We start from the raw sequence: 12,269 nt of genomic DNA on the forward strand, positions 1-12,269 counted from the left end.
CACATCCCCTGGCTGACCTTGCTGTTACTTCAAAACCCACGCTGCAGGTGCAGCTACCGCTCCTCAGAGTGTTTTGCTGGCTTCGTTTGCTTTGTCAAAAGGCATGACTTGGATATCCTGGCAGAGCCTTCTCCAGTAGGATTCAGTGCCAGCACAGCTACGCTGGCAGAGCCTAGGTACCAAAGATGTTATCTGCAAGTCCCTTTCGTTTTTCTCAGGCCAAGGAGGATTGCCCAAGTCAGGAGAGCATTATGTGCTAAGTGAAGAAGCTGGAATTCTTCTAAACCGTTTGTGAGTCAAATATAGCCCCTGGACTTTCCTGTACAGTGGAGTTTTAAATAGGATCCTTTCCTTTTCTGCAATGCTGCTTAGGTCAGTTAAAAACTGCGCTGAAAGGAATTATTCCTCAGCAGGATTAAAAGCTATACACTTGGCCATGAAGATAACAGACGTCAATACTGAGGAATCTGCTCTACATTACTGACAAAGCGAACAAACATCCCCCTACTGCCCCTGCAATGAACTAGCACCAAAAATAAATAAAATTTATATTAATTTATTTTATAAATAAAAAGTAACTATTACCAAAAATACAAAATAAATATAAGAGTAGTTCCTGTATATTTTGTAGAGACAAAACTGCTCTTGAATAAGGAACACAGGAGCATCCCTCGTCGTTGTCAAGGAAAGACTCAACACTTGACAGGAGGTAACAGCACACAGGGCTGAGTGAACCAGACTTCAACTCCCATGCAAGATGCACACCTACGCCAATTGTATGCACTTTTATAGACAAAAAACAACGAAGAACACGTTTAATTTCACTTCACATGTTCAAACTATAATTCCCATTGATTTAATTTACAAGCTGAGCTCAAGCACTCAAGAGCTCGAATCGGTTTCCACGCAGGACAATCAGGAAACACAGAAGACATCAGCAGCCACTGACACGTTGGTATAAATCACTCACCTGAAACAGCATGGGAAAGCTGGGGCAGGGATAAAACCCAAGCATCAAGACAACTTTTAATAATCCCATCTATTTCTTACAGCTTAACAGCATCATTTTCAGAGTATTCTTTCAAACAGCCTCCTTTCCATGTATCTATATGAATTCCTGACTTCCTAAGCCCTTTACCTTTTCATCTGCCTCTTCCAGCTCTCAGCCATTCTTTCGTATGACGCTGAAAACTCTTCTTAAGCACACCTCCTATGTTCTTCTTCCACATCACCCAGGCTTAGATTTCATGCTTCTTCACAATGCTCAGACTTGGCAAAAGGAAGACAGGATGCAAGCAAGATAAATCACTGCTTGGCAAAGCGGTAACTTACAGCAGGAAGCACTAAGTCACCTTTGCCAGTGTGCCACTACCAAACTCAACACTTCTCTAATATGCAGGGAAAAAAGAAAAGGCCAGATCCTCTTTCCCTGCCAAATTTAGTGGAGAGATGAGACATGGGGGTGCAGGAGAAGAAAAGAGAGGCAGGAATAATGCAACATTAGGAGAGTTAGTTATGTCTTCCTCGTTCTCTAGATAGACCTAGAGTATCTTGTGATTCATTTTATTTAGAGAAGCCTGGGGACTTCAGAAAATTTACCCCAGCTCTTACAGCCCTCCAAAAAGCTAAACGCTTGAAAAGAAGAGACAGCAACTGGAGTCCCCAGACAACATCCCTTCTAACCTAGAAAGCAGAGTGGGAGAGAGAGCAGGCACAGTATGCTGGCACTCCGGCCGCTTGAGAGCTCTCCCAGAATAGGGGGACGCTTGAGCTGGCCAAGCCAGCCTGGGTCCCCGTCACTTGGGCCACTCCTGTGTATGAAGTCAGCAAGAGATACTGCAGCTCCCTCAGTCCTCTGTTGCTGTTGCTACATTAAAAATAAGAGCGTTGCCCTGACACTGCATGGAAAGGGCCCAAATATTGGCTAAGTTCTTTCGAAAATACTCATTAAAAAATCAAGAAGGCAGCAGCAGTAGGAGTCCAGTCATTCCACAGTTACAAGAAAATCCAGTGGCACAGGGAGTTTCCACAGTCAAAGGGTTTCCCACAGCCTATTGTTGGAAACACTGTGATTCAATTGCTCACTTCTTACTCAACAGGCTGCTGATTCAACCAGAAGGCGATGCTGATATGTTTCACCTTCTGCATTCCATCCACTGCAGCCCAAACCAATAAAAACTCCCCGTTTAAGAACACGTAACTGTATCTCGCACTAGTTACTTGTTATTTACAATACGTACTTCTTTTGTACAGTATCTTTCTGCCAGTCATTTAAATGTACACATAATAAAACCATAAATCAGGAATTTTAACTGATGCCATCTCCTTATCTTGCTAACTCCCAGCTGGACATTGACTACAAGCAGGTGATTAGGAGGTTAAACACAGCATACAACCTGCTTTCAGATTCGCTGCTGTCTGAAAAAAAAAAAAACAGATCAGAAAAAATGACAGCAGAAAACCTCACAAAAATAATCGGATAAAATGTGTTTTCCAGCTTGAGATAAACACCGTTAATGCAGTTACACAAAACCCGGTCTGCTTGTGAAATTGAATGACCTGCTGCAACTTCCCAGGGAAAGCCCTCAGGCAAGGAATTCAGATGGAGCCGGGGAGCAAGCCAGTTGAGGCTATTTTAAACCCAAGCCTTTCCACAGCTACCTCCAGGTGCAGCCCTAAATTCAGCAACGGTATCTTTGTTTCCCAGAAGCAGATTTGAAGCTGATCTCTGACAGGTAACTGGAGATCCGCTGTGCAGTGCTGGAGGCACGGCGTGCAGCTATCCTCCAAAACAAAGCATGAGCTGTTAGTTTTTAGGGAACAATTCACATCTTTGTTCTACTGCAGAACCCTATACGCATTTCCTTCTCTTATTCTGAAAGGTTTGCTCAGAATGCAGGCAGTGGAAAGTACAGAAAATTCCCTAGAGTGAGGTAGGGAAAAAAGATAGGAGAAGCATGGCTTGAGGCTAATAAATTAGTCATTACTGACTTTACGCAGCCCCTTGAATGCGTTCAAAATCTTGGAGCTGCGTTTTTGAAGTCTTAGGAATGAACGAACAGGGAAGGAGCTTGTTTCAGCAAAGCAAGGAGGAGTCTGACACAATCTAAATGAGTTAAATTAGGGAGGGGTAAAAAAAAAAAAAAAAAAAACAACAACCTTCCAGTACTTGCTTTCTTTACACACAAGCATAGATGTGCACACAACAGATGCTGCTGAAGCCAGTCCAAAAATCATGACTGTATCATTGCCCTACCTAAGCCCACGAAATTCCCTTTGCTTTGACAAACAGTTAAGCCTATGCTTAACTTAAAGATCATGAGTAAAGGCATCCGAAGCAAACAGGATTTGAGCACTTTGCTAGCTGAGGCACAGACTTCCTCTTTATACTCCTAAAATACGAAGAAAGTGTTTTGCTGATACACAGGAATAATGAAAGAAGGTACGTTGTTGAAAATTACTTGAAATTCCTATTACATTGTTACAATAATAACACATCATTTAGTTAATAGCTTACAATCAAAATATAAACCTACCATGTGTCACTGAAGTCCAGGTATACACCATTAATCACTAATGACGTGAGCACTACCTTACGTTTTATTAGGAAAGCTTTAAAAATCCTGAATATTCCATAGAAAAGGAAAAAGTTCTGACCCGTCCCATTTCTGAGAAATATAAACCAGCAGTTCTGCAATTATGGTGACATGTGCATTGAATGTGTATTTAAATACTGCATGGGGAACACTGCGTCTGCTGTCCAACATTTGCAGACATAGTTTCCAGCTCCTTTTAAACATGCAATATTTAATTATTTGGATGAAGATTTTTCAGCTGAGCATCTGACTCAGGATGATTTTAAAAACTCACTAAAAGAAAACCTGTCAGAATTTCTCAGAATAGAGCTAGTGCAAAAATGCATTGCTTCCTCTCCTTTGTTTTAAAAATAGCAAAACAAAAAAAAAAAAATTAGCTGAAATGCTCTAACGCCTGCGTACCTTGAAATGCAGATTTTGTACCTTGAAGGGAAATCAGGGACGTGCATTTGCTTCCTCTAGAGAAATTCCTACAAAATTGATGCCTGGAAGTTTATTTGCAGATACCAAAATAGGTTACTTTTAAAGTTGAGTTCTCTGAGTATGATGGGATGGGATGGGACAGAATGGGATGGAATGGCATCGATTGGAAGGGACCTTCAGAGATCACCTTGTCCCTCTGCCTGACCACTTCAGCGCTAACCAAAAGCCAAAGCGTATTCATGAGGGCATTATCCCGATGCCTCTTGCACACTGGCAGGTATGGGGCATAACCACCTCTCCAGGAAGCCTGTTCCAGTGCTGGACCACCTTCACGGTAACAACATCGTTCCTGATGTCCATCGAAACCCCTCCTGATGAAAATGAAGCAACCAAGCAGCCAGCACTGAAGCTGATTCTCTCAACACATGGATCTGCCATTGCACCCACACTTTCGACACCCTGCTTGCCACTGGCTGGGCAGTGCTGGAGGCCACAGCCCTAGGCTGTTGGTGAGGTGAAGCAGCAGCAGGGGCCTGGTGGCCTGGACAAAGAGCTCCTGGGGCTGGGCAGGTGGCAGGGGGCATGGGCACAGCATGGGGAGGCCTTTATTAAGGATCAGCAAATCCATGTGGGCTGAAAGATGCTGGAAACCAGGCACCACTAGTTCCTCCCCTACCACAACGCATTTATTCCTGAAATCACTCGTTATGCAGCTCCCATCTTCCACGCAGCGCGAAGCCGGTACCATCCAAGACGCCGGTGACCTAACTACACGGCCCTCCCGCGTTCCCAAAGTGCTGCTCGTCCTGTACTCTGACTGGTGCCAGAGTTTTGTGGAAAGCAGTAACACACAAATGTGTAATTAGGAACTGGATCACGCTGCATGCAGGAAGAAAAATTAATTGCTGTCCTGGCAACTTTAGTATTTTATACTGTTTGAAGATTACTTTTCCCAAATTCTGTTGTTTGTTTTTTTTTTTTAACGTAACATTTGTATCTACTAAAAGATGCATTTAAATAAGGACGTTTTTGTAACTAATAGAAGGTGACAGTTTACCTGATTTACTGTTTCTTCAATTGCTTTCATATAGTGATTGAGTTCTCTGTCCATTGCAGCATATTCTAACATGACTTTCTCCATACTGTTAACATCCTCCACATCATCTGCAAAACAAAATATTTCGTACAGGGATGATCAGCTGTGTTTGTTTCAGGCAGCATTTCTTCTTTACAGATACGAAGACAAGCATTAATGTGAATTTCTTACAACATCTGTAAGGCACAGCAGGTGCTTTCAAGCTCCTCAGACATGTACCTCCTTCCTATTTTGCAACTGTAAACCTTGACATTTCTTGGGTAACTTGAACAAACATCTTACTCAGAAGGACACTTCCCTGGTTTCATGTGAACAAGAGAGAGTGTGTGTAATTTCATCTACCAGCACCTAGTCATTAGGCAATCAGGATATTTTCTGCAAAAGTTATATTTCATGACTCATCACATGGCCTCAGAAATACTCAGAAGAAACTGAAATGCCCTCTCAGTACAGTATAGTCCACGGCTATAACTAGACTCCTTTGTCCCCAATAAACATAGCTAGTGCAAAATCAAAACAGAGCCAGCATTTTATAACCCAGGAAGCAATGGAAAACTGAATAGTAATGGTGAATCAGACAGTAAAACTTTAATTGCCAGTGAAAAATCAATGAATAAAGGACACGTGCTTAGTAACTCACATCCACTTTCATTCTCTGCCGCGCTGCTCCTAATTTCACCCCTTTCATCTCTAACTACACCTCTGCTTTCCCATTCTGACCTGCCGTGCATCTCCTCAGCTGGGTAAGGACTCTTTTTGGGTGCTGCAGGGCTGAGCAGGCACGGCGGTAACTCCTGACACAGGTGCATGTACCGCACCAAATGCTGCCACCTGTGGGAGGACAACCAGCCACAACCCCGAAGCCATTCAGGAAATTAAGGTATTAGGAAACGTAACTTTCTGCTTCTCCTGCTCCCTTTTACTCCTACTCTGCAGTTTCCAGGTACAGAAAAAACAGCTGGAAGGTGTGGAAGAGCCCCAAGGTTTGTCATGCAGCATTAGTTTAGGGGCAGTCACTTAATGGAGTGTTCTCCTTTACAAGCAGTGTAAGTACCCTTAAGCTGTGCTGTTATTTTCAGGAAGAAAATCACTGTATAGCTCTTTTTCCTTTTTTTTTTTTTTCCTTTTTTTTTTTTTGGTGAATAAAGGAAAATGCTTTCCTATTTGGCAAGGCAGCACACTTCTTAAGTCGCTAACTGTGTGAGTACGTTGGAGCACAAACATCCCTCCCTGCACAAAGCTAACAGAAAGCACCATGCGTGGCTGTCCCGGCTTTCGAGCAGAACCTGAAGTTGTTGCTGAAACGCATCACGCAGGACGGAGCTGCACACCACATTGACGGATCCAGGAGACAGAAGGAAAAGTGTTAAGATACATTTACCCAAAAAAGATACTTAATAAGCCATACTGTTTTGTGAACACGGCGATTACAGTCATGATGTTTCCCGTAATTCTATCCAGGCTTGGTATGTACCCATTCTTCATTAAGTAGATGAATGGATAGCGCAGACAGAATTTTGGCATCCCCGCAACCTTCTTCTGAATAATCAGCATTTCCCTCTCCCCTTTCCCTTCCCTCCCACCCCGTTTCCGTACCCTATCTGGTAACTGTGATCGTGCTCTCCTTCCTTCCTGCTAGGAAGCATACGAAGTGCCTCCTTCAAGGCTGACACAAATGGCACGCCGTGAATCACAGGAAAGGTTTGTGTAGCAAGTAACTGTCATTCTCCTCCCATGGCCAAAATGAATCATATCCACAGCATAAAGAAACTAGAGCGGCCTAAATCTATTTTTTTAGGGGAAGAGAAGCGCATTGTTGAACACCAAGAGAGCCGTATGAACGCCATCTGTCCTAAGTTCAAAAAAAGTTGTAGATAAGGAATAATAACGCTTCATCTGATCTTACTGCACTGGAGAAGCACGCTAAAATAAAGCGCAAAGAGCTGGAACCGCTCAGGGAAGAGGGACATTATCTCTAACTGTATCCTGCCCTACATTCCTCACGTCCTGACCATTCCTCCCATCCACCGGCCTGGTTTAAGTCTCGGCAGTAGTCACTGCTGTCTCCCTGGTCTTCCATGCCCATGAGGCTATATGCGTTATTTCGTATATACTGTGAAAGCTCTGAATGTGTCCGTCACTAACACACGACCAGAGCATGCCCCTGAAGGCATGATGGAAATAGAGATGGGTCTGAAGGACTGTAGACAGGTCAAGGATGGCCATCCCTTATTTCTGCCCTTTGACAGATACTGCAGCACATTTTCTACCTGCAGTTCAAGGTACTGAGAGCTAAGATGAAGTCTCCCACGTTGTTCCACTCATCTCTTAACTCCTACAGAAGACCTAAAAGAAAACGTACATTACAGGGTATTCCGTTTGCCTTTACAGAACTATCACAGCCCTACGTTAGACACTGCAATAACGCTCCTGTGCATGGCTCCTCCGCTCCCACCACTCTCCTTTCCCCTGGTGAGTTAGGATCACTTCTGCCGCTCCCTGGTAAGGAGCGGACCAGACCTTGTGTACAGATGGTGAGAAGCTGTGGGTTTCTGTATGGGGATGTGAAAAGTTTTACAGCTCACCAAGGCAGGGATCCCAGAAGCTTCGATGCTTCCGTACAACAGACACCCCCACAGACTAATAAGAACATCCCAGCTGACCTCATCTTACTGGGGAAGAAGAAATTAGGAAAGAAAGACTTACCTGTGTTTTCTAATCACCATCCTGCAACTCACGCCCCCCCCCCCCCCCCAAATTCCACCAACCCATTAGTTTAATAGCGCCATAATCACACGAGGAATCAAAATTTATTTCTGATATCAGGCTTCTGAAACATTCAAATGACATCGTGTGTTACCCACTCCGCAAACCCCACCGCCACCTTTATTTCAGCTGTGAGAAAGGCGGTGGAGGTTCATGGCAGAGAGAGACTCGAGGCACTCTCCCTCTCCCATCAGACCGGGACCGCGTTATCTGCTGAGTGCCCTCCGACCAGGCTCCAGCTAACTCTCCGAAGCACTCAGACCTTTCACTCTGCAAGCCAACAACCCAACTCAACGTCAAAACCAAATGCTCTGCGAGTACTGGATGGGTGCCTCGCTGCTATCTAATCAAAATTTATCCTAATCTTGTTTCTAATTCATATCTAAGGAATGCATTGCAAACTCTCTGCATATGCTTTTAGCTACTGCCACAAAATACCATTGAAGTTGCATACTGTAGTTAAGTCTCCTTGTTATCTAGGCTAAATATGTTCAGTTTAGTAAGCATTTCTCCACAAGCCTTTACCCTCACCACCCAGAGATTATACATTTTGCAATGTTACATCTTTTACTCAGAGAAAGCCCAGTTCAAGGCCATAATTTTCATTTTCAAAGGCTCATGTGCATCATGTTAAAATTAGCTGGCTGTATATCCACTCTTCGTAAGAATGAATTCAAGCTCACATGACTCCATGAACTCTCTTTATAATAGCAATCGGGTTATTACTCCGAAAAGCCTCCCTACAAATTGAGTAACAAAACTACATAAAGAGACTAGCAAGAGTTCAATTTCTCATTTCTAATACGAGATCAAATTGATCACGCTCAGGTGCCTTACTGCTGATTCAAACTGTAATCAATCAGGGCAGGGTTACATATCATGAACCCCAAAGTGCTAAAACAGAAGTTACAGTAACAGGATAGTCAAATCAGTTCTGTTTTAACACTTTCTATATTAGCACTTGTCTAAAACACCCCCCATTTACCCCAAACTTGTTTTCCTTCTAACATCTGAGTTCATATTTAGTGTTTACTTTAGTTCCCAGTATACATCCACAAGTTAGTGAATTTCTGAAGATTTTTCACAAAAAAAGGATTTTTCTCTTTTTCTGTGCAAAAGTTACTAACCACATCATTATTTGCTTATTTATGGTGTAAGAGCTGACCTCCAGCCAACACATACCAATTAAAATAATCATTCACTTCCACAGTAGACTATCTGAAACACAAAGTAGTCTGGCGTATCGTGAAATTACAGGCGGGCTCTAAGCCTCCAAGTATAACAGCACATAAAATGAACAGTTAAGCACAGACAGCGTGGATTAACATAAATATTAACATTGACATCTTCGTATTATTGGCTAACGAAAACCAAGCTTTCAATTTTAAGCAAAACAGGACGTTGGGAGTTCTACCTCTTGCACTACATATTAGGTTACTCTTAATTTCCAGGCTACACGCTGTTTTTTCCATCAGGCTCTCCCATTGTACGAGGCAAAAGAGGAATGGGAAACCATTGCCCACAGATTTTGACAGCGGATTTCAGACTTTTAAAACACATGCAACACAAACATCTGTCACTCGAGCCAACAGCAATAGCAGTAGTAGGCAGCTGTCTTCATATGCACCAGCAGCATGAAAAAACACACACTCGGCCAGCAGGTTTCAAGTTACTGCTGACAGCAGGGGAATACAGGCTCTAGGACTCCTTGATTTAGTTCCATCTTCTGCGGGAGAACGTGCATACTCAATTCAGGATACAGCTAAGCATTTTTGTTGGCCTTTTTTTTTTTTAAGCAATCATGTTAAAAAAAGAAGTGCAGATTCCCCCTGCCCCATCTCCTTGCCCCCAATTCTAGTCAACTCAAACCTGTTTGTAATTAAAGTTGGACAACACATCTGGAAAAACAAAAAAATGTAACAACTAGCCTACACTTTATGAATCTTTATAAATAAATTCACACAAAACATTTGGAGAAGACAGTAGTAAGATGTCCTCCTACTGTCTGGATGCTAAGTGGAGACGGTACAGACCTACGGCGGAAACCACAGCGTTAGTTCCCTCCTCTCTCTAGGTGTACTTGCACCCCGCCATGGTACTCAGACCATACAGACCAACAGGAACTTAAACAGGAGGCTGATCGCTTCTCCAGCACTCAGGATAATCCTCCACGTTTCCTCCTCCAGATATATGGACAGCTCCTCAGAAAACTCTCACTGAAGGTTTCTTTCTAAGCCTCATCTCCCAGATCTGTAATGTATTTACTTATTAGGCTGCAAAAAGAGCAGCCTAGTACAGAAAGTTGTAAACAGAAAGAAGTTAGAAGTAATGCACAGGAACGGCAAAAAGCTGTTCTGTGTCCTGAAACTGAATCTCCTGAATGCAGGTGTCTTCACGTGAAAGCCAGAGAAATGGTTGAAACTGGAATGCACAAAAATGGCAGTGAAGCCCTCTGGATACGGAACTAACCACTGCAATTAGCAAGAGAAGAAAAATTATTGCTGATCAGAGTGCCAACAACCATATGAGGAATGACAATTGGTGGAGTAAAGGGAACTCGGGGCAGTAATTGCAAAACTTCCTTCCATATAACAATCAGAAGTTACTTACAGCTGAAGCCAGTCCTAAAGACGCCTCCAGCTTCTCAGGAAATGCCTTAACAGGGTTGCAGTGTGTTTCGAGCTGGATTTCCTTCACTGTTTCCTAATGAAGTCATTCCACTCACGCAGAAAGCTTTGGTACAGACAGAGTTACAGGCTGAGTGTGCAACAGTGATTTTACGGACCTACACCTTCACCTAGATACCAGGACTCTAGGGAAAATTAGGTATGTCTTACAAAATGAAATGGCATCAGTGATAGAAAGAGAAACCAGATGCAGGTGGCCCTTCTTGAGCAGGGGTTTGGAGAAGACGACCTCCAGAGGTCCCTTCCAACCTCATTCATTCTGCAATACTCCTCAATAACCAACAACCTCGTCTCTAAACCATCCCTCTGGAAGGTGGACAAAAGCGAGTTCACATCTACAAATACCTCTCAAGCAAAGAAGGAAGTTGAATCTGAGTTTCCAATATTCTACCAAAGAGAAAGGGGGAAGAAAAGAGATGAGTGTGGGAGAAAGGACTACTGGAACCTGCCAGGGACAAACCAGCACAGCAGAACTCTGTTAGCTGACCGTGCCCACGGTTCCACCAGAACTATCACCTGTGAATGGTTCCTAAAACTTCAGCTTATTTTCTCTTTGGCTTTTGTTTTTAAAAAAATCCAAATCACATTACAATACTTGGACTCAGGTCAAACATTTTGCTTCACCTGAGTCAGGTCTTCTGAGGTTTTATTTTGTAGAGGAAAAGGCAGTGGTTTGCAGTCTGCATTGAAACATTTATTTTATACAGCAACTGAAAGAAAAGAAAAAAACCTCTTCAATTATTCAGTTCTCAATGCTTACATTTTATTTTTTTAAAGTAAGATGAGCCAAGAGTGGCTGTTAGATTACAAACTGCTCCTGACAAGAAAACTCATCTCGTGTTACAAGCCATTTCCCTGTAGGCTATGACTGTCTGAAACGGGAAGACAAGATTCAGTGACTCAGGAGGCTCTTGCCAATCCCATAGACATGAAACCCGAGTGCTTTATATTGTAGACAGAGTCCGAACTTCAACAGAAATGGACGACGCAGGGTGCCTCCTTTCCGAATGCCCAGTCTGAACCCTTTCAAGGGGACAGCATTTTCAGAGAGTGGGTGTCGCACACGTTCTGAAAACAAGAGTCATCTCAGAGTGGGCACGGAGCAGCTGAGGTACCCAGTATTACTAACCACTTTTGAAAACAACTTACTATATTATTCTAAAACAAAGTAATCATGAAACTTTTGCTCAACATGAAACTCCCTTAAAGTCTACTGCCAGCAGAACTAGGCCAGCAGCGCTTTTGAAAGATCCTTCCTTACAATGCTTGTTTTTCTTAAAGACTATCAGGGGAAGGCTAAAAGTCATAATGATCCCAGTTCAGACTTGAGAGCTTACCAGATATTTCTGCCACGGTATCCAAACAGACTGCATGGTAAGGAAGGGCAGTATCTCCAAACACTTATTGACACTGGGGTAATACCTAGTGAAACAAACAGGGTTCTCACAGAGAGTTGCATTTAGCAAACACTCCAACGTGTGCTGACAGGTTTTGCTGTATAAACTCCTAAATAAAATGTTATTCAACACAAATACAGATGCTTTAACTTAGGCTAAGACACACAAATAACAAAAAAGACAACCTAATCTTTCATACAGATAAATACAATTCGCTATGGGAGGCAAACAGAAGGAAGTCTTTATATCATATCTACGTATTTTCTCCTGCTGTAACCTCTGCATTGAGTGTCCCTCATAGAGT

General features: G+C 42.9%; 1 protein-coding gene across 2 annotated transcripts in view; it reads right to left on the reverse strand.

Moving 5' to 3' along the window:
* NSMCE2 (NSE2 (MMS21) homolog, SMC5-SMC6 complex SUMO ligase) overlaps nucleotides 1-12,269 on the reverse strand; it is a gene marked incomplete at its 5' end in the record, with an annotated part of 129,997 nt that overhangs the window by 95,068 nt on the left and 22,660 nt on the right. For both annotated transcript variants that reach the window (XM_083826429.1, XM_083826430.1), the window contains one exon: nucleotides 5,077-5,183. In XM_083826429.1, coding sequence (XP_083682555.1) covers nucleotides 5,077-5,183 — 107 coding nt within the window. The remainder of the gene's footprint in view (nucleotides 1-5,076; nucleotides 5,184-12,269) is intronic.

This window comes from Anser anser (assembly GCF_964211835.1).
Source record: "Anser anser genome assembly, chromosome: 2".
NCBI classification, from domain to species: domain Eukaryota; kingdom Metazoa; phylum Chordata; class Aves; order Anseriformes; family Anatidae; genus Anser; species Anser anser.